The sequence below is a fragment of the Anoplopoma fimbria genome, chromosome 14, assembly GCF_027596085.1.
Source record: "Anoplopoma fimbria isolate UVic2021 breed Golden Eagle Sablefish chromosome 14, Afim_UVic_2022, whole genome shotgun sequence".
Classification (NCBI taxonomy): Eukaryota; Metazoa; Chordata; class Actinopteri; order Perciformes; family Anoplopomatidae; genus Anoplopoma; species Anoplopoma fimbria.
Window position 1 is genome coordinate 17,694,591 of NC_072462.1, and position 25,815 is coordinate 17,720,405.

The following is a 25,815-nucleotide window of genomic DNA, read 5'->3' on the forward strand; positions in this document are numbered from 1 at the left end:
AATGAAAAACAAATAGTAGCAAGAATGATATAAGTTATAATTTTCCCTCAGTTCAGAGTTACAGGCAGCTTTACCCACATTGTGTTTATGGCTCCCGATAAACTCCACTAAACAAATGTGTGACATTGTAGTTACTGGTGTTTGCTGTTAGAATATGACATGTTTCAGATGTCATGGTGTGTAAATCTTTGCGAATAAACCTTAATTTGTGTTCAATGTGAGAGCAAGATCTGCCTGGGACCTACGCGAAGGGCAAAAAAAAACACACGCGGCTATCGACAGTGACACAAGCTCATCTGATGTACGGTGACGTAACGACAGGCTACCTGAGGATAGCTGAGCTAGTAAACTGGAAGAAACTAGCACATGGTGAGTCCATTAGCATCGACAACGTTACGTTACATTTGCGAACTTCGATATAAATTCGCTGTCAACACAATAATAAATAAAGTCGACTGTGTATTGGAGAGAGAGAGCAACATCACAACCTAGCACTGAGCTAGCCGTATATGAGCCAGTCACTAGCTAACCAGTAATAACATCCCAGGCAAAACTAACCTAAACCCCGTTGTTTTTGGCTTTTAATTCGCTCTCACAACAGAAACAGCCGAGTACGTTTTGATATCAACATACTCAGTGTCATAACACGGAGTGCTTGATTTGTTTTCTGTCAGACAAGCTAGTGTTTGCTAACATATAGCATGAAATCAGGGACTCAGGAAGTCATGTGTGTTCTACTACCACTAGGTGGGGCTAGAAGACCATTCACAAAAACAGGCCTGGCTCTTCTGTTCCTTCATCCCATGAAAGAGGGGCTTCTGTGCATCAAAGCAGGGTGGAAAGTGATACTATTAGACACATGGATGTATAAAGAGAAAGACATGGCATTTCCCTTGGTCAAACAAGTTAGAATATAACTAAATTCTAACTATTTATTTATAGAAGGCTTGATACGTTTTATAAAAAGTATAATGCAAAATTAAACCTCCAACCCATGGAGGATATACATATATGTATATATATATATCCTCCATGGGTTGGAGGTTTAATTTTACACCAACAATATATATATATATATATATATATATATATATATATATATATATTATTGGTGTAACAATATATATATATTTGGCTGGTATTTCAGAAACTTCTCATGTACTAGGATTTCCATATTCGAATTATTAGATTTTTTAATGTGACGTCTCAAATAGTCGCATGAGATTAAAAAAATGATTTTTAATATACAGTACCAGTCAAAAGTTTGGACACACCTTCTCATTCAATGGTTTTTCTTTATTTTAATTTTAATTTTTTTCTACATTGTAGATTAATATTGAAGACATCCAAACTATGAAGGAACACATATGGAATTATGTGGTAAACAAACAAATGTTCAACAAACCAGAATATGTTTTATATTTTACATTCTTCAAAGTAGTTGAATGAGAAGGTGTGTCCAAACTTTTGACTGGTACTGTACATATTTCATTACTTAATCATCAATGCCTAATAATCTGTGGACTTTGTTAACACTTAAGTGGTTGATATTTGTTATACCGAAGATTTTGGTGCATATTATTTTGTACAGTAACATCATTCAAGACTCTGCAAAGTTGTTGTTTCCCAAATTAACTTGGGGCAAGTGCTTGAACTAACAAGTTGTGTGTAGGGTATTGTATCTCGGCCTACCAGCTTAGTGCAGTAGCTTTACCATAATACCGTATGTGGTACATGTTTTGCAAATATAATTTTCTTTCCTTTCATGTTATGAAATTAATATATTTGAGCAAATGTGTTGGTCTTATTCATAGCAGTGTTGTTTTGTGTGCCTTCCACCACAGAGTGACAGCAGCACACCATCCTGTGGACAGAAATGGACCATATGACTCCAGAGGCAATGGGTATGTGTCACAGTTCTACAACACACACTTCTCTTTCAATATTTAGTATAGTAACAACACACATGAGGGTTAAATGTAGAGTGATAATGTAGAATGAGTTTTGTACAGACTCCAGAAGTAATATTGCTTTTATACAATGGTTAAAAGACAAGTGTATTCACATACATTTTATCCAAACAATTTCGTCTGGGGCCAAACATTTCAGGAGAAAACAGAATGAGTTCATTTTTATATCAGACTGGTTTGATAAAGTTCTGGCCAGCCGATTGTTGTGCTGAAACCACTATGTGTCTCATTTGGACTCCTTTGGATTATTTATGACTCCTTTGGATTATTTATGTCCTAAATTAAAATGTCAAATATACTTAACTATAGGTCAAATACCAGGTCTTTTGATAGATTTAAGTAAAAAATTCCAACTAGCTATCTACTAAGCTAACTGTTTTCTAAGGTATTCTGTATGGTAGTGTAGTACACATAGATGTGTTGCCACTGTGTACTAGCTTTGATTCATCTCAGTAACTATATCTACACATTTCTTAGCAAGATTAGTTTGCTGAATGCGGGGAGGGCTCTTGGGGTGTACAATGATATCAGCATCATCACCACTCTTTTTTTCAATGTGAAGTCTGTAGGTATGTAATGTCGACTGGTATGCCAGTTTTAGTCAATGCTGGAGAGGTAATTAACATGCAAACACTGCTTTAACAAGCATCAAATTCGGCAAGTGCTTGTACTCTCTTCATTTTCAAGATTCTTTCATAGCACCTGTTGAACGTTTTTTTTCCAGCTCCTACAGAAAAATACAAAAGGACAGAAGTACTTATAGAAGAATGTTGTGGCATCCTTCCAGTGGAGTTGAGCCACATGCACAACCTCTGCCAAGTCACACTGAAGCTGTTCTGGTGGCTGTAGTGACACCAAATGCCCCATTTAGACACTTGATCTTTGTGTTTCCTTTATTTTGGCAGCTGCCTGGCAACAGACAGTTAGACCTGCCTGTGGATTTAATCGCTGTCTAATTTCACTGAAATTTAAGTGCAATTTTTATTGTTTTGTAAGGATGGGAGGTTAGGATAGTGTCTCATTACCTTAAAATCCACTTGGTTTAAATACAGTGTTTTCTCATATTTCAAATGACGTTGTGCCAAAAAATGAAGGAAAACAATAACCCTCCCAAAGGTGAATGAGTGCATGTACTGTATTGTGTCCGTGTATTTGTATATGGTGATGATGGAGGTTATTATGTTGCAATGAATGGAGAGTCTCCAACTCTGTCATTCAACCACCAGCCAGAACTCTAAAGGAGCTACATGCTCCACATTCCCCTCCTCTCCTCACCTCTCCTCACACAAACAGTGAGACTGAAGTGGGTTGTGCTGTTTGTGTGAGTCCCTGTGCACGTACACGTGTTCGTCAGTGGGATGAATGGACTGCAGTGGGGTGTATAATCAGAGAACCACGGAGAAAAGCAAAGGACACTCTGTAGCTATTCAAATTCCTGAAATTAAAGGACCTTTCAGAGGACCATTGCTGTGTTTTTGCACGTCTTAGCCCACTTGTTACATATCCACGCTTCTATGCTGTTGGCTGTTTTCCATAGCGTGCTGTCATGTTGGCGTCAAAGTTGTGGCCCCATGGTGAGATGCTGAAGAGTAGACTGATTTTAAAAGCCTGTGCTGCAGCGAAGCATATTTTACAAAAATAAAAGCAGATATTAAAAGCCATTGAGATGGATTAAAAAGCAACTTCTCAAGCAACTTCTTCTAACTTCAAATATATTTTTATATTGAGAGGATACTATGTGGAAAATAGGAAAAAATCAGAAACTATTATATATTTTGAAAATGACACGATTGCACTAATGTAGAGAATGCATGATCTGTACTTAATGGGCCAGAACATGCAAAAAGGGCCAGAAAATGCAAAAAGCATTGCATTTTGTGAAGACGCTGGACCCAATGGCAGTGGAAGTGATTCTGGTTTTGGTTTTGGCAAAGAGGAGATTATTTATCAAGTCACTGTGCTTTTAAAGTGAGACACAAAGGACAACAAATCTAACAAGGGAGAAGGCCAAATGCAGAAACAAGTGATGAATAATGAGCATTGGAATTAAATAAAATTGGCAGATCAAAGGAGAAGCATAGTGACTGAAAAAACAAGCTGAAATAGAGAGGGTGCAGCTCAGGCAGGTAAAGTTAATATTTAAGAGGCAACACTAAAGAGACTAAAAGTGTCCGGCCAGGAGCGATGCAGTAAAGAAAGAGGCCAACGCAGAGAGAGAGGGAGAGGTCTTTCGGTCTGCGTTCCCAGGCTATGCATCAGGAAGGTTGTATTTTTTACACCATGACCACCACATAGCCCTTTCCTGGGGAAATCCGAGACAAAATCGAGAGAGGCTGCTGCAGGGAGGGAGAGGAGAACAGGAAAACTAGCCCTGGGAAGAGGGAGGGAGGGAGGGAGGGAGGGGGGCAGGTATGGTAAAGCCCACACAGCGACAGAGAAAGAGCTGGAGCTTTTGGGGAAGTCTAAGTGGAACTCACGCACAGGCAGCAAGACGCAAACTGTGCATGCATGCGTACATCTCGTCTTGTTTCTGGGGTTCTTTTACTCACCCTGGCTTTCCAAAAAAAAAAAATATGCCCTGAGAGTCTTTTCTAGAATATTTTGGCTGCAGATTCAGCTGGAATGCAGAGCTAATGCTCGGTTCCTCTACTATCCAACCAGCCTCAGCTGTTAATCCGATGTTATGGCTGCTCTGCTATGCCTGTTAAGGAAATATTATTTGACATTATGACTGTTCAGCTATGCCTGTTTTAAATAACAATATTTCCAGTGTATCACAGTACCTGTAAGCTAAGATTTAGCTTGGACACAAAACAAGGCATTTCAAGACAAAGTTTTACCTTTTATTAACGTCTACAGTACTTATGAGCAAGGGCACAGGGTTCCAATTTTTCTGGATCAAACATTTATTCATAAGGTTATAGCCATTATAGGTAGGCAACATTGATTGGAAGAGATGATAAACAACAATTGTCCGAGTAGGTAATTGTGTTAACCAGAAAAAATAAATTCCATGTCATTGGAGGCTTCAGTATATAAATGAAATGGATTTAATTGTTGGCTAAATTATCCACATGCATACCCTGTGCACATTATTTTAATGAATTACAGCCTTGAGAATTAGACCTAGAGGATTTGGATCTTGCAAAAGTTTCATTTTACCAAATCAAACTTCTTTACTTTAAGGCTCAAAAGACCGGAATAGAAAGCCATCAGGTGCCTCATATGGTGAGAAAAACAAACAAAAAAAGACTTTGAAGGCTGATAGGTAGATAGAGGTCAAAGGTCAGAGTGAAACCCCACCTCATCCATACGTGTGTGTGATCCCCCAGGTCTTGACCCTGCCGTGCTGAGAGACCAGCTCTTCGAGCTATGGAACCGGAAAGATCTGCAGACGGTGAGGGTCACTTTCACAGCGTGTGTCAATTCCACACATGCAATATTGAGTGTGTGTGTTTACAAAGGTAGAGAGATGGAGTCTTTGTGTGTCTGCAAGAAACACAATAGGAAACACGAGAGAGAGAGATCTTGCATACCGACATGTTTAAATGAAGCTCACCAGTGTGTGCGTGTGTGTATGTGCGTGTGTGTGTGTGTGTGTGTGTGTGTGTGTGCGTGTGTGTGTGCGTGCGTGCGTGTGTGTTAATGAGGAAACCAGAGTGTCTGTCAGTAGGAGGAAGGAATTTGCGTTGCACTGAATGAACTTGAGATCTGTGTGAGGAGGATATTGAGTGGATGACATCTGGTTTGCAAATTAAGACGGAGCGCAAGCCCTTCTCACACAGATATTATTTTCTTGTGAAGGAAGTTTCTAATGCCAGAGTATGCGTTTTTTTAATAAACCCCTGTGTCTGCTGGACGCAGCGAGGGAAGTTAGCCGTTTGTCTTCACCGGCTACTGTGTTCCAGCTATTCTAAAAATTCACTTGTCAGTTACCTCATTTTACCAACAACTATGACTAATTTAATGGTAATATTTACAGCACATTTGTCTACAGTTGGTTCTTCCTTGAATGTGTCACTCTAAGACCGTTTTCTTTCTCTTCAAAAATGGTAGCATACCCCTCTATAATCACTAAATTGTTGCTTTAAAAATTCACAATTTTCACACAAATCATTATATTTAAAGAACTGCAAACAAGCAGGTTTGAGTTCCAAAATAATACAACTGTGTTTAACAAACAAATAAAGAAGAACATCATGACCGACATGCTGCAAAGATTGTGTGTAATTGTCAATGAATACTGTGTGGCTGTAATATGAATGATGCACAAAGGGTTCAGATTTAAATAAATCCACCTAAATCAAGTTTAAAAAGACGATTAAGTTGTAATGTTTTATACATTTACCCTTTTTCCTCTCTTACATTTTGGTTTTTAATTCACACATCTACCTCCCCTTTCTCCCCCAACAGCTACATTTGGCAGCCCTCCAGGGATTTTCAAAGCTGTCTGAGCCTCTAGAGGCTTTGCTAACAATCCTGGAGGGCTGTCCAGGCAAACAGAAGGGTCGGAGCCACACCCTCGGCCAGTACATTCTCATGGAATTCCTGACATGGATGAAGGAACATCCTCAGGTAAATGAGATTCATCAACCAAACTTTTTTTAAACTAAAGAAACGAACCACAGAGTTGCAGTTCTATCAGTGTCAAACCTGCACTTCTGGACACTTGAGAACTTCTACAGTACGAGTCCAACGTTTCCCAGTTGTGACAATGATTGTTACAGGTATCTTTTGCATATAGTGTAGTGTTTTGCATATTAAATAATTATCATAAATATAAAATCTATAACACTGCCATATTTGTAAACTAACAGAAGACGTGCATCATACTGTGTAATAAGTGAACATATCTGGATATTTAAACCAAAACATTGTGTTTAAAGCCATAAATGTGACTAAACAGAATTCAGACTTGACTTTTGGGCGAAGACTTAGAAATATGTCACTCTGTCCTTAGGCAGATGTCCTGAACCACATTTACAGAAAAGCAATTGTTGTCTTTTTCAAACATGAAGGCAACATGTTGAGTAGCCAGTGCACTTATGGAGTGAAGTGAGTGAAGCCATTTTTCTTGAGGGGCCTTGCATCTAAAATGAGAATCATGGATCACATGGTCCTGTATATTTAGCATTTTTTATCACTGACATCCCGATGAGCCACCTCCATGGCAACACACATATTCGCACTTACTCTACAGCAGAGATATTAGCTTGAACTGTTCCTAAATTGTCTCATGAGGGACTTTGTTCCAAAATTCTTTATCAGCAACAAGTATTGCTTTATGTTCCAGACCTAGTTTAAATTCTCAGTATAGTGCAAGATAATCACTTATTTCATTTTTTTTGAGATATTGTTTATATGCTTTTTTTCAGGTGACTCTGAGCTCCCTCTCAGAACAGCAAGCACTGGCTCTTCAGCAGCGAGCTCTGAGCTTAATGACAGATACCCAGCCAAACTTTGTAGACAATCTCATTAACATCTACCAACTCAATTCCCTGGACCCGGCCCCTCTCCGATTGAGCATTATGAGGTTACAGGCTCTTCATTGCTACAAAGAGGTGAGTTCCTCATTTGATGTCAGAAAGATTTCAGACAAAAACATTCAACACTGCACTGATTTAATGCTTTCTGTTCTTCACAGGCAGCCGTGCTCAGCATAAAGCTGAATTTACAAAAAGAGCTGAATATGGAGGAGGTGAGACAATACAATTTCTGCAGACATGTCTGTGCAACCTTTATTTATAAGCAGTGAATACATAGGCATACTTAAGACATGTTAGGTCTGAACTTTTCAAAAATGGAATCTCTTAAAATCTCTTAACAACATCCCAAATTGTCATCTTCAATCCTCTTCTGCAGATGTGTGTACCACTAATCTTGCAAAATAAGATGACATTGGCAGAGTCCTTCGTCACTGGCCACAATCATCTTGAACAACAGCTGGTCACGCTGCTGGACTCGTGGTGCCACCCCAGCTTCAGTGAGGAAGAGATAACAAAGTATGGATCATATGTTGGAACGTATGGAAACCCGCTGTATGTGTATGTAGGCATCAGAGTGCCGCTGTATGAACTCATATGGTTGTGTCTGCATGTGTGTATTCCACAGGCGGTTCCCTCACCTCTCTGTAACCAAACACTGCATGAATCTGATCCAGCCCAAAATGCTCACCAAACATGTCTTCAGACTCGTGGAGAAATTCAAAATTGATCAAGGTGTGTGACTGGGCCTGAATATAGTGGTTCATTTGTGGGTGTTCACCTCAGGCAGGACTGATTGTGATCTTGTCTCTTTGACTCAGGTCTGTGTCCCAACGCTCTGCACAAGAGGAGATTGGACTCTTTACGTTTCCTCATGTACAAGAGGTTTGTGGAGGCAAGTAATGCAGAAGGCTTTATATTTCTCATCAGGGACATGCAATTTTTGCTAGTACAAATTAATGACAATAATAGTTATACTTTTGAGATGGAAGACAGACGTCTTTTATTGTTTTGTGCCCATTTTACACTCTTTTCACACTTTCCTTATCACAGATTCAGTTCAGTCTTGCTTCCTACAGTTGAAAGGGTGCTTTTTTTTATACTACACATATGTCTTTTTAATTTGATTTCAAGATTGTACTCTTAACTTTAAAAGCAGTGCATGAGCTGACAGACTTATTCCTTTGGAGGAATTCCCTGGATAATACAACATGTAGGTGAAAGAGGAGTGGGGGCTTGGCCTCATGTGAATGAGTTTGATATGCATAGAAGAAATAGAAAACTTTTTCCAAAATATATTTATTACGGGTAATGTAAGCTTAGCTGGCTCATATAGACTGCTTTTAAATATCCCATGAATATTTGCAGAAGTTATTTAACAAAATATTAGATAAGCTGTATTTCAATATCAATATAAAATGCAGGGTTTTTAACGCACTAAAGCGATGCTAGTGTTATTTATTTTATTAGGTTAATGCAGTTTCATTAAATAAAGAAGTAAGAAAATAAAAAGTATGTACAACCTTTTTGACTGACAAGTCTTTATTTACATTATGTTTTTATTCAGATATCATGTTCCTGTTTTATTACACTTATGTCAACTTTAATCACTGATCAAAAGTTGTACTTCTGCCTTTTTGACAAAAAAAACTGGTAACAGATCTCCGTGGAATCACGGTTGATTTAACGGTGTAAAGAACAGACTCTAATCCTGAAAACAGGAGCAGATGGAGGCTTTCTTTCATAATTACTTTTTGGCCCAGTTTTGTGAGTGACGGAGAAAAAAAATAAAAGATAGTATTAGTTTTAAGAAGTATTTACCTACCTAACTTTATCAGTAAATACATGTTACAGGCACTTTTACAAGAGTTCGCTGTGAGAGTAAATTATATGATGAATGAAGTCTCACTGTCAAACGTGGAGCAACGACTTGTGGAAACAGACACTAACAATTACCCAAATGACCCATGATGACAGAACTGCTGGGGAGAACTGGCAATTTATGTTTGTTTGTTTGTTTGTTTGTTAGTAAATGTGTTTGTTTATTTCAACAATGTCACAATACAGAATCATCCCCTTTCTGTTCTCATTTATTTGTTTTTTTTAACTCAATTTTCATTTTAGAAAAGCATGACAGATGAGAACTGGAGTGATCATGTACAGGTATGTGTTGTACTATAGGTGTGTACTGTACTGTACTATATATATGTGTATAGAAAATATTTGGGACGTGTTCTATGTGATTTCTCTAAGTGAATAAGTGTTTTCTGTATGTGTATTATGTATTCATAGTACGTCGTGGCAGATGACTTTGAGCTGCAGATCCAGTTGGTGGAGTTGTTGTTGAATTACTGTGGTCTTCATAAAGCCTCTCAGTGGTCACTGAGATACAACATCCCTAGAAATCGACTTCCCTGTGGCGTATGGGAAACTCAGCAGAGTTTACCGCCTGATCTACAGTGAGTTGATTAAGATTATGCATGAACATATCGTATTGTGCAACAGCCTCAGAGTTTTTATCCCTGAAGTGCAATCTGGAGAACAAGTTTTGTCGCCACATCCTCTTCTTACACATTTAATGTCACTCTGTTGTCTTTCTCTGTATCTTTAATGTTAGCTATCTACCATCATTCTATCTTTGTCTCTTATTCATTTTTAACACACTCAAAAACACACGCATGTGTCTCCTCTGCTCAGACAGATAGGTGGTTCAGCAAAAACTGAAGGGTGGAGACCATCTCGGGCTCACTGTAAGAAGTTCTACCAGGTGCCGCTCACCAAAGACAAGGTTCATTTTGTGGACTCGCCGGAAGCTCTACGGAGATGTCGAGAAATTGTGCTGAAGGTAGAGAGAACCAAATGCTTGATTTTAAAAGGTTTTTTATTCATTACTTGTTTTCAACCATTAATGAAAATCTATTTATCCAGTGGATAAGATTTGTTTTATTTATTCATTATCTGCTACTGTCATATCTTTCCCCATCTCTATCCTTTCTTAGGAGGGTGGTATAGTTGGAGTTGACATGGAGTGGCAGCCCACATTTGGCTGTATCACAACTCAGCAGGTGGCCCTGGTACAGCTTGCAGTTTTGGACCAGGTTTTCTTATTAGACCTTTGTGCAAATGGTTTCTGTCAACACCCTGATACTATTATTTTCATCAGGAGCTTGTTCTCCGAAAGAAGCATCCTTAAACTGGGTAAGAAGATACTTCACAAAGGTTAAACCAAATTCATCTAAGTATTTTTGTTTATACTTCTGTCTTTAACATTTATCCTTTCTTCCCTCTCAGGTTATGGTATGTCAGGGGATCTCAAGTGTCTCATAGCCACCTGGCACCAGCTTTTAGAGGAGCCGTTGAAGATGGAGGCGATGCTTGATCTTCTTAATGTACACCAAAAGGTAACATTCACATAAATAAATGTATTCCTGTTGTTGGTCTTATAGTGATAATAGAAAAGTCGCTATAAGAGCATCATGTTTCTTTAAATAGTAGGAGTGTATTGTTATACTTAATTCTGGTCTTGATTCGTTAGATTGGTGTCACTATTAATTCAAATATATTTCAAAACGGCAAAATTGGGTGCCTGAAAATTGACTTTCTATTTCCATAGCATAAAAAGAATATGTACAGAAGGGGTGAGTTCAAATTCTTATCCACTGTACCCCATTAAACTCAGGGTTACAGGACCTGCGGATTGTAACATTTAGGGTCTGTGTTTCATTGCATGGTCATAACTCAGGTACATACTGCAGCTGTGGACCTTTAGTCTGCCTGAGATAAATGTAGCTACGCTCGTAGTCCCTGTGGTGGACAGGAATGTGGGAATGGCAACATGGGTCTGTAACTGATGAAGTTGCTTCACCATCTGCTGGAGTAGGCTGCATGTTGCAGTCCAAGAAATGGTTTTGAACATCACAAGGAATGTCTGGTAGAAACAGGATGTTGCCACGGAACACAAAAGGGGAGGGACTTTTTAAAAGTTCAAAAATGTATTGACTGGAACCTTGGATTGTCAAACATTCTAGATAATTTTAAATGAATAGAGTTGCTGTAATTAAAACTGCGGAAACAGGTCTTCAGACAAGGAATATTCAACAATGAACTAAACCATTTAATTCTCACTTTAATGTCTATAATTCCTTTTTGCAGATCCAGCGTCAAAAGGTCAATAGGACTCAAAATGGACCTAAAGAGGTTCTGGTAGGAAAGAACTCTGCAGAGAAAGGCCTCAGTCTGCTGGTACAACAGGTTCTGGGAAGGCCCCTAGACAAGACGGAGCAGATGTCCAACTGGGAGAAACGGCCACTTCGCATCAGCCAAATTAGATATGCAGGTAAGGTATTATGTATGCACACACAGACAATGACAGGGAGACAGATGGTCGCAGATCTTTTCATTATACAATATCACAGATTATTTTGTCATTCCCTGATGAACTGCAAACAAATACATTTAACCCACCTTCCTCTCTATCTATCTCTTTTCTTAACCTCCTCCTAGTGGCAGATGCCTGCTGTTTGCTGGATGTGTACTCTGCCCTCTCCAGCAACCCAGCTTACTTTGGGCTACCAGCGGACCTGCGCAGCATCTCATCAAGCCAATCACAAAGGAGTGGCGACAAGAAGCAGAAGGAGAAAAATGCCCATGGCAAAGAGGTCAGGAGTCAATTACTATTTCTCCATAAATTGCTGTAATTTATATTGATTTTAAATGGTGAATGGACTGTACTTGTTTAGTGCTTTTCTAGTCTTCCGACCACTCAAAGCGCTTTAACACTACATTCACCCATTCACTTCCATTCATACACTGATGGCAGAGGCTACCATGGAAGGTGACACCTGCCGAATCAGGACCAACTAACATTCATACACCGCAGGGAAAGCCTGCTCGACCACTGAGCCACAGTCGCTCTGTTTTTTGAGGTTTTAATTTATACCAAATGCTTTGAGGTCAGGGTTGTGAAGATAAATTAATCTTGAAGTAGGCCAATGGTTAGACTCTTAGATACAGAAACATCGAAATCAAGAGGTGAACATTTCATTAATGAGATTGTGGAAGCCAGAATCCATAAACCACTACGACCCATGCTTGACCCTGAATTAAACATGTTCACGTTTAACTCTGAACAAGTGTAATATTGTGGTCCTCTCACATTTCTGTACACATTCCTGGAAAGTTGCTATGAATGAACTAAGCCGGTAACTTTAGGAGGGCCTTTGTTATAGAATGGTATTTTTGCTAAAAGCTACTTAACTTCAAGTAGCGGTGTGTATAACATTTTTCCTTTCATGTGCCAAATTGTATTACTTTTCTGCTCATGTCCTTAGAACATTCAGTCAGCAGAACATTGTCAGGGTTGTTTCTGATGTCTGTTTAACTTTCACAGACTGCAATGAATTAGATCCAACCCATATTTTATTTTAATAACTATTGCGCTATCACATTTCACAATTTAAGAGCCTTGAGCTTTCATGTGACACAATAAAATACAGAAAAAAAACTGAAGAACCTGGATTTGAGCATCCAACCTGCAGGGAGGGACAATACGTGTTTGACCGAGACACTTCAGCAGTGTCTATCAGCTCCAGGGGTGCAGTTGTATGGCTCCCCCCGTGCTTTGACCTCCCTGCACTGTGGTGCAAGTGAAAAGAAAATCCCCCTGTGGGGATCAGTTAAGTATCACATTATTGTCTCTGTCCATTTAGGAATGTCAGGGGGCTCAAAGGGTCAGTTCCCCCCAGTCCAACACAGAGAAAGGCCTCCTGTGTGGCGAGAAGCCCTCAGAAGACACCCCCCCTCTGCACCCCCAGCAGTTGCGGGTGGTGTGTGACAACATGCTGCAGGGACTCGGGAGGTACCTGCGCTGTTTAGGCGTCGATGTGATCATGTTGGAGAGCACTGATGATCACAGAGTAGCGGCAAAGGTTAGATAGCTGTCCAAGCTGAAGACACACATACCCTTTTTTTTTTTTAATCTACAATGAATATTTACAATAATAAAAAAGTTTAATTTATGTGGTTTTTTTTGTGTGTCAGTTAGCACAAGCTGAAGGCCGCTTCATTCTCACATGTGGACAACCGTTCCAAAGTGTAAGTAATAACTAATGTGAACTCATGAACAATTTCAAATCTACAAACACTGCAAGTGCGTCTGTATGTTCCTTGTTTGCTTGTAAACACGTGTTGCCTCTGTGTCCCCACGTAGTTGAGGTCCCAGGTGGGCGAGGGTCGCTGTCTGTCCCTAGACTGTTCAGAAAAGGCCAGAGACCAGGCGGTGCGAGTCCTCAGACACTTCAACGTCCAGCTCACTCCCAGCGATATATTCAGCCGCTGCCAGGTAAGAAAATTCACACTGGTTCTGAATGTATTTTTGTACTGTGTATAAAAATTCAGTATCAGCTGAGCTCACTTATTGAAGTAGAACCAGTGTTTATCAAAGCAAACAAATGGGGAAATAGGGAGTATAGAGGGTCAAAAGTTTACCAGCCAAAGACAAAACAACACATACATACAATTTTCACAATAATTCCCAACATTTTAAGTAGCATTGGCTACATTTCTGTTTTCAGCATTCAGTTGATACTTTCATACACAAAAGCTTTCAAAGAAAAAGAGGAAAAAGTTTGAGTTCCTATATCAGTGAGAAGTACAAGCAATATGAATAGCAAGCAATATGTCTGTGGTTATAAAACGCTGCGGAACTGTTTAAGTTCCCGATTTCTGAGAAAGAAAGATTGTGGTCGTGGTGTTTTGTATAATGCTGAGAAAAAGGGGAAGAAATAAATACATGATAATCGGGAAGAGGGGCTTTTAAAAAAGCAACTTTACTTTTTTAAGAAAATGTAAATAGTCTGGGTGTGTGGCCAAAATGGATCTCACCTTTACTGTAAGGATGAGGAAGGAGCTTGAAGTTGAACTGCTGCACCCCGCTGCTGAAGGTGGCCAGTTGAGCCTGTGAGGTATTCTTGGCATGGCCGGACCCTGGGGCTAACCCAGGAAACACTGAAAGGGATCTGCATGTCCCATATGGCCTTAGAATGCCTCTGGGACCCCATTAGGGGCTGGAGGATGCGACTGAGGAGAAGGAAGTCTGGGTTACGTTGTTTAGCCTGCTGCCACCAAAACCTGGACTTCTGCAAGTGTTGGAAAATTAGGCATAGATGTCTGGATGTATTCGAAATTGAACAGAAAGAGCGGGCAGAATAAAAAATCATTTATTTCTCTAATGAAACCACTAGGGAACCCGGATGGCAAAAATTGGACCTGGAAGAGAAGTTAAACTGGATATAAACCTTTCATTGTCATATTCTTCTTTCCTCAATTACAAAACCATTGCTTACCTGCATACGGATACACATAATGGTGCAGCACACTGCATTATTCTAAATCCCATTTGATGATGTTTATGGGGCCTGGAGTATGCTAGACAGCTTGTTGCCACCAATCATTGTCGGATTTACGGTACCTGACCTGTAGATATCTCCATGGGTGGCTGTTTAGGGAAACCTGTGTGTGCTGTGACGGCTGTGTTTGTGTTTGTGTTTGTGTGTCTGTGGCGGCGGCAGTGATTGGGAGGGGTATCTTTGCAGGACAGTTTCTAAACTTGGGTGTTCTGGCTTGCTCCTGGTTGGGGGCTCTGAACGTGTCAAGATACAGCACTGGGTGCATTTGGCTCAAGATGTTAAAAAAAAACAACTGGACCACCTTGATGCTACCTCCTGTCTTGATGATCCAATGATGAGGCAAACACATACACAGTGGCCAAATGGTCGTCCACCTTTCCTATTTATTGGTCACTCCTGATGCCACTTCAAGGCAAAGTCACTTTGATGTATTATGGCTAAAGAAAGGCCAAATGTGACGTTAGTGTAACACACCGGTAACAGCTCTGCATCAGATCTTTCCCGTCAGTTTAGACAGCAAACCTTGAGAAACCTTTTGTCGTAGCATGTGGGTAATATTTTACAACCTCAACCATGTCATAACTTTCATCGCAAGAATAACTACTGGAAATGACAGATACCTGAAAAAGGACCTGCCTATGAAGACACAGGCTATGAAATATGATGTGCATTTCATATTGAAATTTAGTTAGATTGTATGTGTGTGTGCTTGTGTGAGTTGGAGGGAGGGTTTCACCCTGGGGGCTGCTCCATGGCCCACCCAGGCGAAGTTAACCCCTTTGTTATCTGATTGTAAAGCTCTCTGATTAGCAATGGATGGGTTAGTTTCTCTCCCTTTGTCTCTGTGTCTCTCCCTCATGCACATACACCACTGATCAATGTCGTGAGGGAAGAGAAGTAAAAAAAAGACAGAGAAGAGGAGATTAACCACAGACTTGTGTATGTGGGTATAAAGCTTGTGCAGGGAAAGGGTTAATGTTTGTCTCTGTGTATCAATAGGCGCAACAGAGATTTTAGAGGCAGAGGAATGTGTGTCCACTAAGGAGACCCCAAGAGGGAAAGGGAGATGGAGAAAGGCCTCCTGTGTAAGTGTGTCCTTGTCTGCATACTTACAAGTACTTGCATACAACAGGGTGGTAAAAACAAAAGAAACACTGCAGTTTTTTATGATCCAATCAAATTAATCAATTTGTGGATTTATGTGCACTTGGTTTATCATCAGTGTGGCTCTGACAGTACCCGACTCATTAAAACTGGGAGGTGTTCTTTTAAAAGTTATGTTAACTAACATAACTAAAACATATTTATTTGTGTATTCACTCTGAAAGAGGAAGAATCATGTTAACCTCAAAGCCACGTCTGACTGAAATACTGGATTCTTTCATGTATTCAAAGGCCCATTGCAAACTAGCTTAGACTATAAGTCAGTATGGCATTGGTTCTGTGCCCTATACTGTTCATGTCCATGTAAAAATAAATAACAAATAGAGAAATGAATAAGCATGGAGGCGGCCTACCTCACATGATGAACGGGATAAACCAGAGATAATCCATATTCTGTATGACAATCACACATCCAAACACACCTGTTACTGGTTTGTAGCCACATTTATACCTTTTTAGATTTGATAGAAAAAGACTCGGAAGACAGTAACAGATTAAAACCATTGTTTAAAAAAGTTTCACATGACTGACGGATCATTTTTCAGCTCAGAAGAATATAGCATTATCACTTTTTTGGGGCGCAAATGAAAACTACAGGATTTGAACACTATGCATACTATGGATTTGTTTGAATATTGATCTTATTGGAACCAATAAACAGGTTTTAATGAAAAAAGAACACATTTGTTTTGAAGTAATAAACGTTTGTAGTTCACTCACAATGTATCAATTTGTAAATAATGACTGAAAAATATATTTACTGTGTCAAGATGTTGACACATGTCACTGTGTTAAACATAGTCTGTAGTCTTTAAATTTCATCTGTGTGGATTCCTGCCAGGGGTTGGGTAACAGGGTGGAGTTGGCTATTGGTCCATTACAGTTTCCTTATGCAGCTATATCCTATCCCTACACTTATGCCTGCTGCATTAATATTTTCCATGAACACACACACACACACACACACACACACACACACACTTCCGTTGGACTTCCGTTCCGTCAGATGTCCCATACTGGCCTTTTATAGACATGTTGAGATAGCAGAGATATCCTGAGAGATAGACATGAAGCCAACCAAACACACACACACTCACACACACATATATAGACTCTCAAAACCCCTAACTTATAAACAACATCCTAAACACAAACACTCAGCACATTTACACACACAACAGTTAAGAGCACACAGACTTGGTCACAGATGCACACACACACTCAGAATCAGTCGTAGACACCAGTGCAGCAGAAACGCTTGTTCCCACGCACCAGACTACTGGGGAAGTGAAAACAAGAGCAACAGGAACCGCCACACCGTGAGAGGGAGGGGTGGGAGAGATGGGGGTGCTAGGGAGAGGAAAAGGGGAGGGAGGGAGAGAAGTGAGACCAGAGGTGATGGCAGGGAGGTAAAAAAGACTGACATGGAAACGGAACGGCAGTGAAAGAAAATTAGAAGGAGACAGCTAGTCAGGGTTAGGAATAGCTCAACACTACATTTTTTATTGACCCGATCAATCCTTATGTTGAGCCCCAATAGGAAGAAAGACAAAAATAACATGGAGCCGTTGAGACGTAAATATACAGAGATTGTGAGAGAAAGTCAGTCAGAAAGTGTTTGTGTGTTTGTGTGTGTGTGTGTGTGTGTGTGTGTGCGTGTGTGTGCAAGCGAGACAAGTGTTTGTTGAGAGAGGAAGAGCGAGAGGAAGAGAGAGTGACTGAGAAAGGTGGCATTGAAGGAAGAGGAGGGGTGAAGAAAAGGCGAGGCGATAGAAAGATTTGTTGTCTGTCCTTTGATCTACAAAGAGAGCTGCGGGCTGAGAAACAGGAGGAATGTGAGAGGTTGAGACACGTTTAAAGTTACCCTCCACTGGCTGTGTGTGCATGTGTGTGCATATGTGTGCATGCGAGGGAAGTAAGGGTCGGTCACAGTATCAGGATGTACGTATGCGTTAAAATGCAGCAGAAAACAGAAGACCCTTATTATTTTTTATAGACCCGCATTATATATTTTTGAATGCACATTGTGTTTGTTATCGCTTTTAGATAACCACAAATATGCACAGTGTCACACACAAGCCTCGACACCCTGACACACACTCAGATTTATAAACCGCTATAAATGTTGTGTGTGTTTTGTATGTGCGGTTTGAGCTCTGCGGCTTTGTTTGCGTTTGTGTGCGGCGTCTCTCTGCATGTACCGTTTTTTTCCGTGGTGACAAAATAGGTTTTGTGCGACCCGCCGTTATCCCTCTCGCCCCTCCCCTCTCCGGAGACGAGAGGGGAGCAGCAGAGAGAGAGAAAGGGGAGGGGGGCGGTCGGGGGGGAGGCATTCCATAGGCACGCCAAGACATTCCGAGGGAAACCATCCCAAATATTTCCCACTGTGTGTGGCGAGGGCTTCACGTCTCCTGTTACACACATACGGTTTCAGAGAGTGCTTAAAGCGCATACTCACACGTTTGGTGAACGGATTGATCACACGTGACACAGGTCACCCCAACAATCATTCTCTCTGGCATACACACATTTAGGCAGTTAGTGGATGCAGTTATTAGCAGCCTGAATGTCCATTTCCTTTATCTGTGTTTTTGTCTGGAGGGCGATGTGCTGTCGCTGTGTCTGTCTGTCTGTCTGTCTGTCTGTCTGTCTGTCTGTCTGTCTGTCTGTCTGTCAGTCCGTCTGTCTGTCTCTGTCTGTCTGTAGGGGATCCAAACATGAAAGGCCATTGTGACTGTTGTGTCACTTCATTGTGTGAGTTTATGAATAATCAGAAGACATGACCACAAATATTAAGCTTTCACTTTGCTGCTCAGGGCTGTGTTTTTTTTCTGTGGAATGAGGTGTTGACTTTTTGAGTCATAGTTCATCAGAAATGTGAAACCATTCCTGTGTGCTTCACTGGGAAACACTGTCTGAATGAAAGGGGAACAGTGGCTCACACTAATGAGGAAGTCCGATGCAAGGGTAAATATAAATCACAGTTATTATAATAAACAGATGTATTGGATTAATAATAGAAAAAGGGCAAGTCATAAGGCCCGGGTGATATAGTTCAAATCAATGTAACAATAAAATGTATATATATATTTGTTGATAGAGATACATCATGATAGAGTAAATAAATACAAAATCACATATTGTAGTAATCATATAATACAACCAAACAGTCAACTGTGTTCCGGTGTTATACATGAGTTATTACATGAGACCAAACTCTTTGTGTGTAAGTAAAAAAAACGTCTGCATCTAATTTGTTAGTTATTAAACACAGTTTGGTCAGGAATTTTGTAGTTATGTCATCATAAGATCATATCATCACAATATGACTCTGCTGAAAGTTGACAATTGATCGTCAGTCTGGACATAAAACAAGTACTGCGCATTTTGTGCATGTGTTAAAGGAATACTTTACCCACAAAATGATAATTTGTATATAAATCACTCGCAACGTGTTACCTTGAATTCTTAAAGAAAACTTTGTGTTTCTTGCCTGCCTCAACGACACTGTGTTTTAATGATTAAGAATCCCTGTTCTGATAAAAGCATAGCTTCCTACATTTGATGGCTTTGCATATGCTTAGTCTGCTGTATTGATTAAATGTTGAAATTGTGAGAACCAGGCAGTTTTCTTTGGAAGTGGCGTGAAAATCCAACAGAAGAATTGTGAGGTGTGTCTTCAGTGTCTCATTTAGAAGTTGATTCTCATGGCTGTCGGAGCCAACACAATAGCAGTTACACATACACATGCACACAGATAGATAAGGAGGAAGATGAGCCATCACTCACCAAGCATCTGGTCTTTAAGAAATCATGCCTGCTTCTTTTTTTCCCACAGTCTAGTTGGCCCCAGGACAGCATAGCAACGCAATGACACCTGTGTGTGCGGGTGCATGCATGATATTTATCTGCATGCTTGTGTGTGAATGTGTTACTCAGACACCACTGAGGTTTCTCTGAAACCTCTCCGAGGGGCAGATGGATGTGTGTTAGGTTGCTTGTTTTTTAGGATATATAATTACACATTCAATAGGTGATCATTTGTTAGCAGGCCGGCTTTCTGCTGCTCCCATCTTTCCTCAGTGACATATATATATTTTTGAGAGCTCCACTTAAGTGTAAAATTCTGTGGATTAGTCTAGATAAGTAGGTAGCGTATATTGCTGTCAATCATATAGTTATTTTACAGTTGTGTAGTTGTAAACCAGAGATGGAGATGTAGGCAAATTCAAGCACCCATATTGTGCAATGTGTCACTGTATAATGAAACAGAAAATAAGTGATTACGCGATGAGCCTATCCGCTCATGATTGAAAAACATCTTGACTAGTTTGTTTGTCAAATGCCCAAAATAGCAGATATACAGAGAGCGCCTTTTTTTTTTTGCTAAATGTCACCATTGGAATATATACTGTAAATATATAGATGTGGCCGTAGTATTTCTCCACTCTCATTTTCTCTCCCTCTACCTGTCTCTTATTCACTTCCCCTCACATCGTTTCTCGCCCGTTTGGTTTCTTTACCTTTTTTTGGTACATACAAGTCATTCATGCCAACACATTTGTGACTGGTTGATGATTTCAACTAAACACACATACAAACATCATATTTGAATCACTGATGAAACAAATTCAAGCATCCTTTTTTTTTTTTTTGTTAATACATTGATATCAACATTAATATCATATTACAACAAAAAGAATAGACTTTCCATTTTCTGTCTCTTGGCAGGTACACAAAATATATTATCATATGCATATCATAATTTCTATGCTTATCCCAATACGCATATACCTTCTTAGATAACCAGGACATAATTGTATGCAAAAATAGATTTTACAGTAACACATTGTTTAATAATCAACTATTCACATCCATTTTTAGCCGTGCTTAACCTTCTCTAATCCCCCCCTTTTCCAATTTCCCCTTTTTTGAACCCCTACATTGCTCCCTCCCAGTATCTGTTTCCCCTTCTCACCCTCTGCTTGGCCCTCTCTCTCTCTCTCTCTCTCTCACTCTCTCTCCATCTCCCCTGCTCTCCCTCACCCCACCGTTCTCACCCGGCCTCGCCGCTCCGCTCCACTCCCAGTCTCACTCTCCTCCGTTTCAGATTAGCCAAGGCGAGGAATCCGGTGCAGCCGGCAGCTGGAATGTCCTGTTTGTCTTGCTCTGTTTCTGTGTGTGTGTGTGTGTGTGTGTGTGTGTGTGTGTGAGTGTGAGTGTGAGTGTGAGTGTGAGTGTGAGTGTGTGTGTGTGTGTGAGTGTGTGTGTGTGTGTGTGTGTGAGTGTGTGTGTGTGTGTGTGTGTGTGTGTGAAGTTGGTGAGGCTGGTGCTGCTTTTTGATGTGTTCCATTGTCTGAGAGCCAAGCTGCTTCCTGCCCCTGCTTTCCCCAAAAGCCTGAGAGAAACAGAGAGGAGGAAAAAGACTTGGGAGAGAAATTGAGAGAATGCATAGCGTGAACAGGTTGAGATGGAGAGAGAGGAGCAAGAAGGTCGAATAAGAGGGAGAGCATAGAAAGGGGAGATGAGGGGGATGTCTAGGAAGAGAAAGATGAGGGAAGAAGTGATGGAGGGATGGAAAAGGTTGGAGAGAGTTAGAGAGGGAGGAAGAGAGGTGAGAAGGAAGAAGGAAGGAGGAAGGAGGGAGAGCTTCAATAGGGCTTTTCCTCAAAACACCAATACAATGAAGTAGTGCGTAATTTCCCATGTCCCCCACACCCACACGAACACACACACACACACACACACACACACACACACACACACACACACACACACACACACACACAAAGTTTCTCAGCAGTGTTATAACTTTATTCACTATATTCAGCCGATTACACTTGAGTGTTTATATTTTTTCTCTCATGCTTTCGCGCTGTTTCTGTAGTCTGCGTGTGGTCTGACACTTTGTACAGCACAGGCAATGCAGATACAGAGAGGATGAGAAATGATGAGGAAGAATGAGCATAACAGTGTGATAAAGATAAGGCGAGAGATGTACGTGTGCAGCAAGAAATGAAAAACTGTTGCGGAGAAAGAAGTCTGGAGGAGAGCGAAAAATAGCTCAAAATGCCATTTTGCGTGCATGTTGTGTATGTGGTTCATTTTCCTGTGAAAATGTGGACGTGCATAAATCATTCAACATGTGTTTTTTTGCGTATGTGTGTGTGTGCGTGTGTTCGTGTGTGTGAGCGAGTTGCTGGCCCGGTGGAGGGGTTTTGACGGGGCAGAGCAGAGCATTCCTGCTGGGTGGTGATGTCATGAGAACTAGCTCTCCGCTCGCAGACAGACAGCCCTGTTTATGTTCCCCTCCAGAGGAGAAACCGCACTGTGTGTCTGAGTGTGTGTGTGTGTGTGTGTGTGTGTGTGTGTGTGTGTGTGTGTGTGAGTGAGCATGAATGTGTGTGTCTGTCTGACTGCGTTATTGGCTCATGGGGGGAGGTGGGGAAGCCGAGAGGCACTCGAGAGGGTCTACTTTCCCCTGCCGCTCAGGGAGAGGGAACCACTTACTGATGCCTTCCTCGCAAAACATATACGGAGAGAAAGAGGAAGTTTCTCATGTTTTTCAGAGTACAGTAGCTGCGCAGCCAGACTGTGCTGCTCTGAGTGATCGCCCTCTGCGTCTAAATAGTCTCCTTTGGGAGGCAGAATTCTTTGCAGTGTAATAACAAAAGCTCGGGTCAGCAAATGACAACAGTGCCATACAGAAACCGATATGAGGCTATTAAAAATGCATTATTGTTCACTGGGTTGGATTCTTGGCAAATATGTGCATTTTTTTAAGAACACAAGTCAGCCTTTAAACATAATTAGGGTATCTGAATGCTGGACTATATGATGTCACTTGCAAAAGTAGGTCAAGATTTGTTGATTAGAACTTTGAAAATATTTGTGAACAATTGGATTTAAGCACTAAATTCTTGACTACATTTACTTGACTATTTTTACCCACAAAATGTGCTTCCACCAATGAGATGCAAATCAAGTAGGTAACCTCAGAATTTTTTTGTTTTGTGAGAACGAGCTCCAGCTATGGTGTTTTCCTCTCCCAGATACTGCTGGTATGATTGTCTTTGTGTCTGTGGTCATGGTATAATGGTTTCCCTTGCGATAGTGAAATGTGATCTTCGGTCTTTGCAGCTTAGTGAATCGTAGATCATTCTCCCACACTCAACACGCTGTGCAACATAGAAAAACCATCCGGACTCATTCCGCCTTCGCTGCACACAGCCAGGATGATAAAGAACTCTTGTCAGCCATGCTAATACCTGCCAGTGAGAAATAGCTGAGAGGTTTAGGGTCGTTATTATCACAACCCTGTGGCACACGGGCCCACTTTAGTAGCTCGGGTAACTCCTCCACATGCAGTCATGCTTTTAGAGGCAGCCATGCTTGCTCACATGTGATATTACAAATGAGTCCTTTTGGCAGAAACCCAATTTTTTCTTTTTTCTTTTTTTACCTTCTATTTGCTGTGACTTCTAGGAGAGGGAATAACTTGATTGTAGGTCTGAGCCAAGAATATGAGGGTTACATCAGTTTGTCTGGAGGCAAACAACTTTACAGGCGAACATGGAGCCAGTCTTCTGTTTACTGATTGATTCAAGACTGCTTATTACCCCTTTTGTTGACGTTCTTCCAAATGTGGAGTTAGGATTTTTTTTCAGTTTAACTACATGACCAAACGGCATCGTAGCACCCAGCTCTAGGGTGCAAAACTAAAAGTTTATGATTGATAGGTGGCGACATATTTTCACATGTTTAGGACACCAGTTTAAGCTCTGGTAGACATTTTACTGTTAAAAAAGACAATATCTGAGAAGAAATGATAACTCGTCCTCTATATGCTTATAATAACACCGTCCCACCGTGGCATGAAGGAGTTCTAGGAAGCCAGTCGTGTTGTCCTTCCCTGCTGTGTTTTGCTAATGTTAGGTTATTAACTGCATAATTTTAGCTACCTTTCAGCTCATGATTGCTGCCTCTGTTTGTGATGAATGTGTGTGTGGTCCGTTGTGTATGTGCTTAAAGTCACACAAGAGTAGGGGTATTGAAATTCTGTGGTTGTATGTGTCTTCCTGTCTCCTGTTTATAGCAGTTTCAGGACATTATGAGAATGCATGTGCACGTTGAAGCAGGCACACCCAGCGCACAGCGTGCCAACCTTTGCCGACTAAGCTGGATTCTAACATTAACTTGTAGCTATCCCTACTAGCTAAGGCGTCTTTCAATCTTGTTAAAAACTTATTTGAAGAAGAGGTTCTCCAATATTGACAGCGTTGTTAAGAACATAGATAAACTAACATATCGGAGTTAACTTCAATGCATCAGTTTTGGACAAATTTGTGCAGAGTGAAGGGAGATCAACTAGTCAATCCATCGTTAAAACGGGTAACCAAATATACTTATACATGGGCCGCCTGCCCAAGTAAAGTCTATGTGTGCGAAAAAATATACTCTCTGTAAAGCAACTCAGATTCTGGTCCACAGGAGCCAAAAGCCCTGAAGGTTTTTATTCTAGCATCAATCAAGAAACGATTTACTCTCTCAGTGTCACGTGAATGTGTTTAATGCAAATGATGGAACAGAAAACCAGCAAGATGGGAACCTCTGACCTACGCAGCTTTACAACAATAACCCTGCACCCTTTGTGGGCTGAGTTTATTTTTTAGACACCCCTGTGTATGTGCACGCTGTGTGTGAGGGCAAGCTTGTGTGCGTGTGCGTGTGTGTGTGTGTGTGTGTGTGTGTGTGTGTGTGTGTGCGCGCACTTTCCGAGAACGAGTTGTGTCAACAATTAAATTTAAACCTCATGGAGACAGAGATAATAGATGGTAACCCCCCACATAGTCTGTGGTTTGTGAACTCAACTGTGTGTGTGTGTGTGTGTGTGTGTGTGTGTGTGTGTGTGTGTGTGTGTGTGTGTGTGTGTGTGTGTGTGTGTGTGTGTGTGTGTGTGTGTGTGTGTCTGTGTGTGTGTGTGTGTGTGGATGCTCATGGGATATATTGCTGTGTTTTTTCTCTTGTCTCTGCGTACATCATCACTGCGACTCTGTTTTCACAGTTTATGTTCTGGGTGTAGGTCTGTATATTCTGTGAACATTCTTTAAATGTCTGACCTGCATTCGCGTCTAGTTGCACTGCTTGTACGTGCATGTGTAGGTCTTGGGAATGTGAGGCCGGCTCGGCTTTAAACATTTTGAAACTAAGTCTTGCTGTGGTTCTTCTTCCCAAAGCCTGCAGTTTGCGTGATGTGATGCTATCAGGAGGTTAGAAGTGTGTTTTCTTTGGGAGCTGCAAGCTTGGCAGGCACACACACACACACACACACACACACACACACACACACACACACACACACACACACACACACACACACACACACACACACACACACACACACACACACACACACACACACACACTTTCTGTGTTTTGTTCTCTTTTTCTCCTCACTTACTCAGAGTCAGATTAAAGGAAAAGTTCTTGCAGGGTGGGAATGGTCACAGGCAGGACACCCCCACCCCTAGGGAGCAAAGAGGTAGACGGCTGGAGAGGTCAGGCTGCTTGACCTGGGAAAGGCCTGAAAGAGCAAAGAGAGCAATCTGGATGGATAGATAGATAGATGGAGGGACAGATGGATGGATAGATGGATGGATGGATAGATAGATGGATAGATGGATTGATAGATGTCCAAGGATAAAAGAGGCGAGAGAGTACAGAGATAAATCAGATAAATTTATATCAGATAAATATGATGAACACCACAGAGGGAAAGTAGGTGAAAGCCTG

At 40.9% G+C, this 25,815-nt stretch overlaps 1 protein-coding gene across 1 annotated transcript in view; it reads left to right on the forward strand.

Moving 5' to 3' along the window:
* The first annotated feature begins 282 nt into the window (after window positions 1-282).
* exd3 (exonuclease 3'-5' domain containing 3) overlaps window positions 283-25,815 on the forward strand; it is a 40,199-nt gene continuing 14,666 nt past the window's right edge. The window contains 19 exon segments of the mRNA XM_054612282.1: window positions 283-369; window positions 1,845-1,904; window positions 5,303-5,367; window positions 6,384-6,545; window positions 7,346-7,531; window positions 7,615-7,668; window positions 7,833-7,972; window positions 8,082-8,188; window positions 8,275-8,348; window positions 9,578-9,616; window positions 9,746-9,912; window positions 10,151-10,298; window positions 10,453-10,651; window positions 10,745-10,854; window positions 11,606-11,789; window positions 11,957-12,111; window positions 13,162-13,380; window positions 13,493-13,546; window positions 13,662-13,793. Coding sequence (XP_054468257.1) covers window positions 1,877-1,904; window positions 5,303-5,367; window positions 6,384-6,545; window positions 7,346-7,531; window positions 7,615-7,668; window positions 7,833-7,972; window positions 8,082-8,188; window positions 8,275-8,348; window positions 9,578-9,616; window positions 9,746-9,912; window positions 10,151-10,298; window positions 10,453-10,651; window positions 10,745-10,854; window positions 11,606-11,789; window positions 11,957-12,111; window positions 13,162-13,380; window positions 13,493-13,546; window positions 13,662-13,793 — 2,223 coding nt within the window. The 5' untranslated portion in view covers window positions 283-369; window positions 1,845-1,876.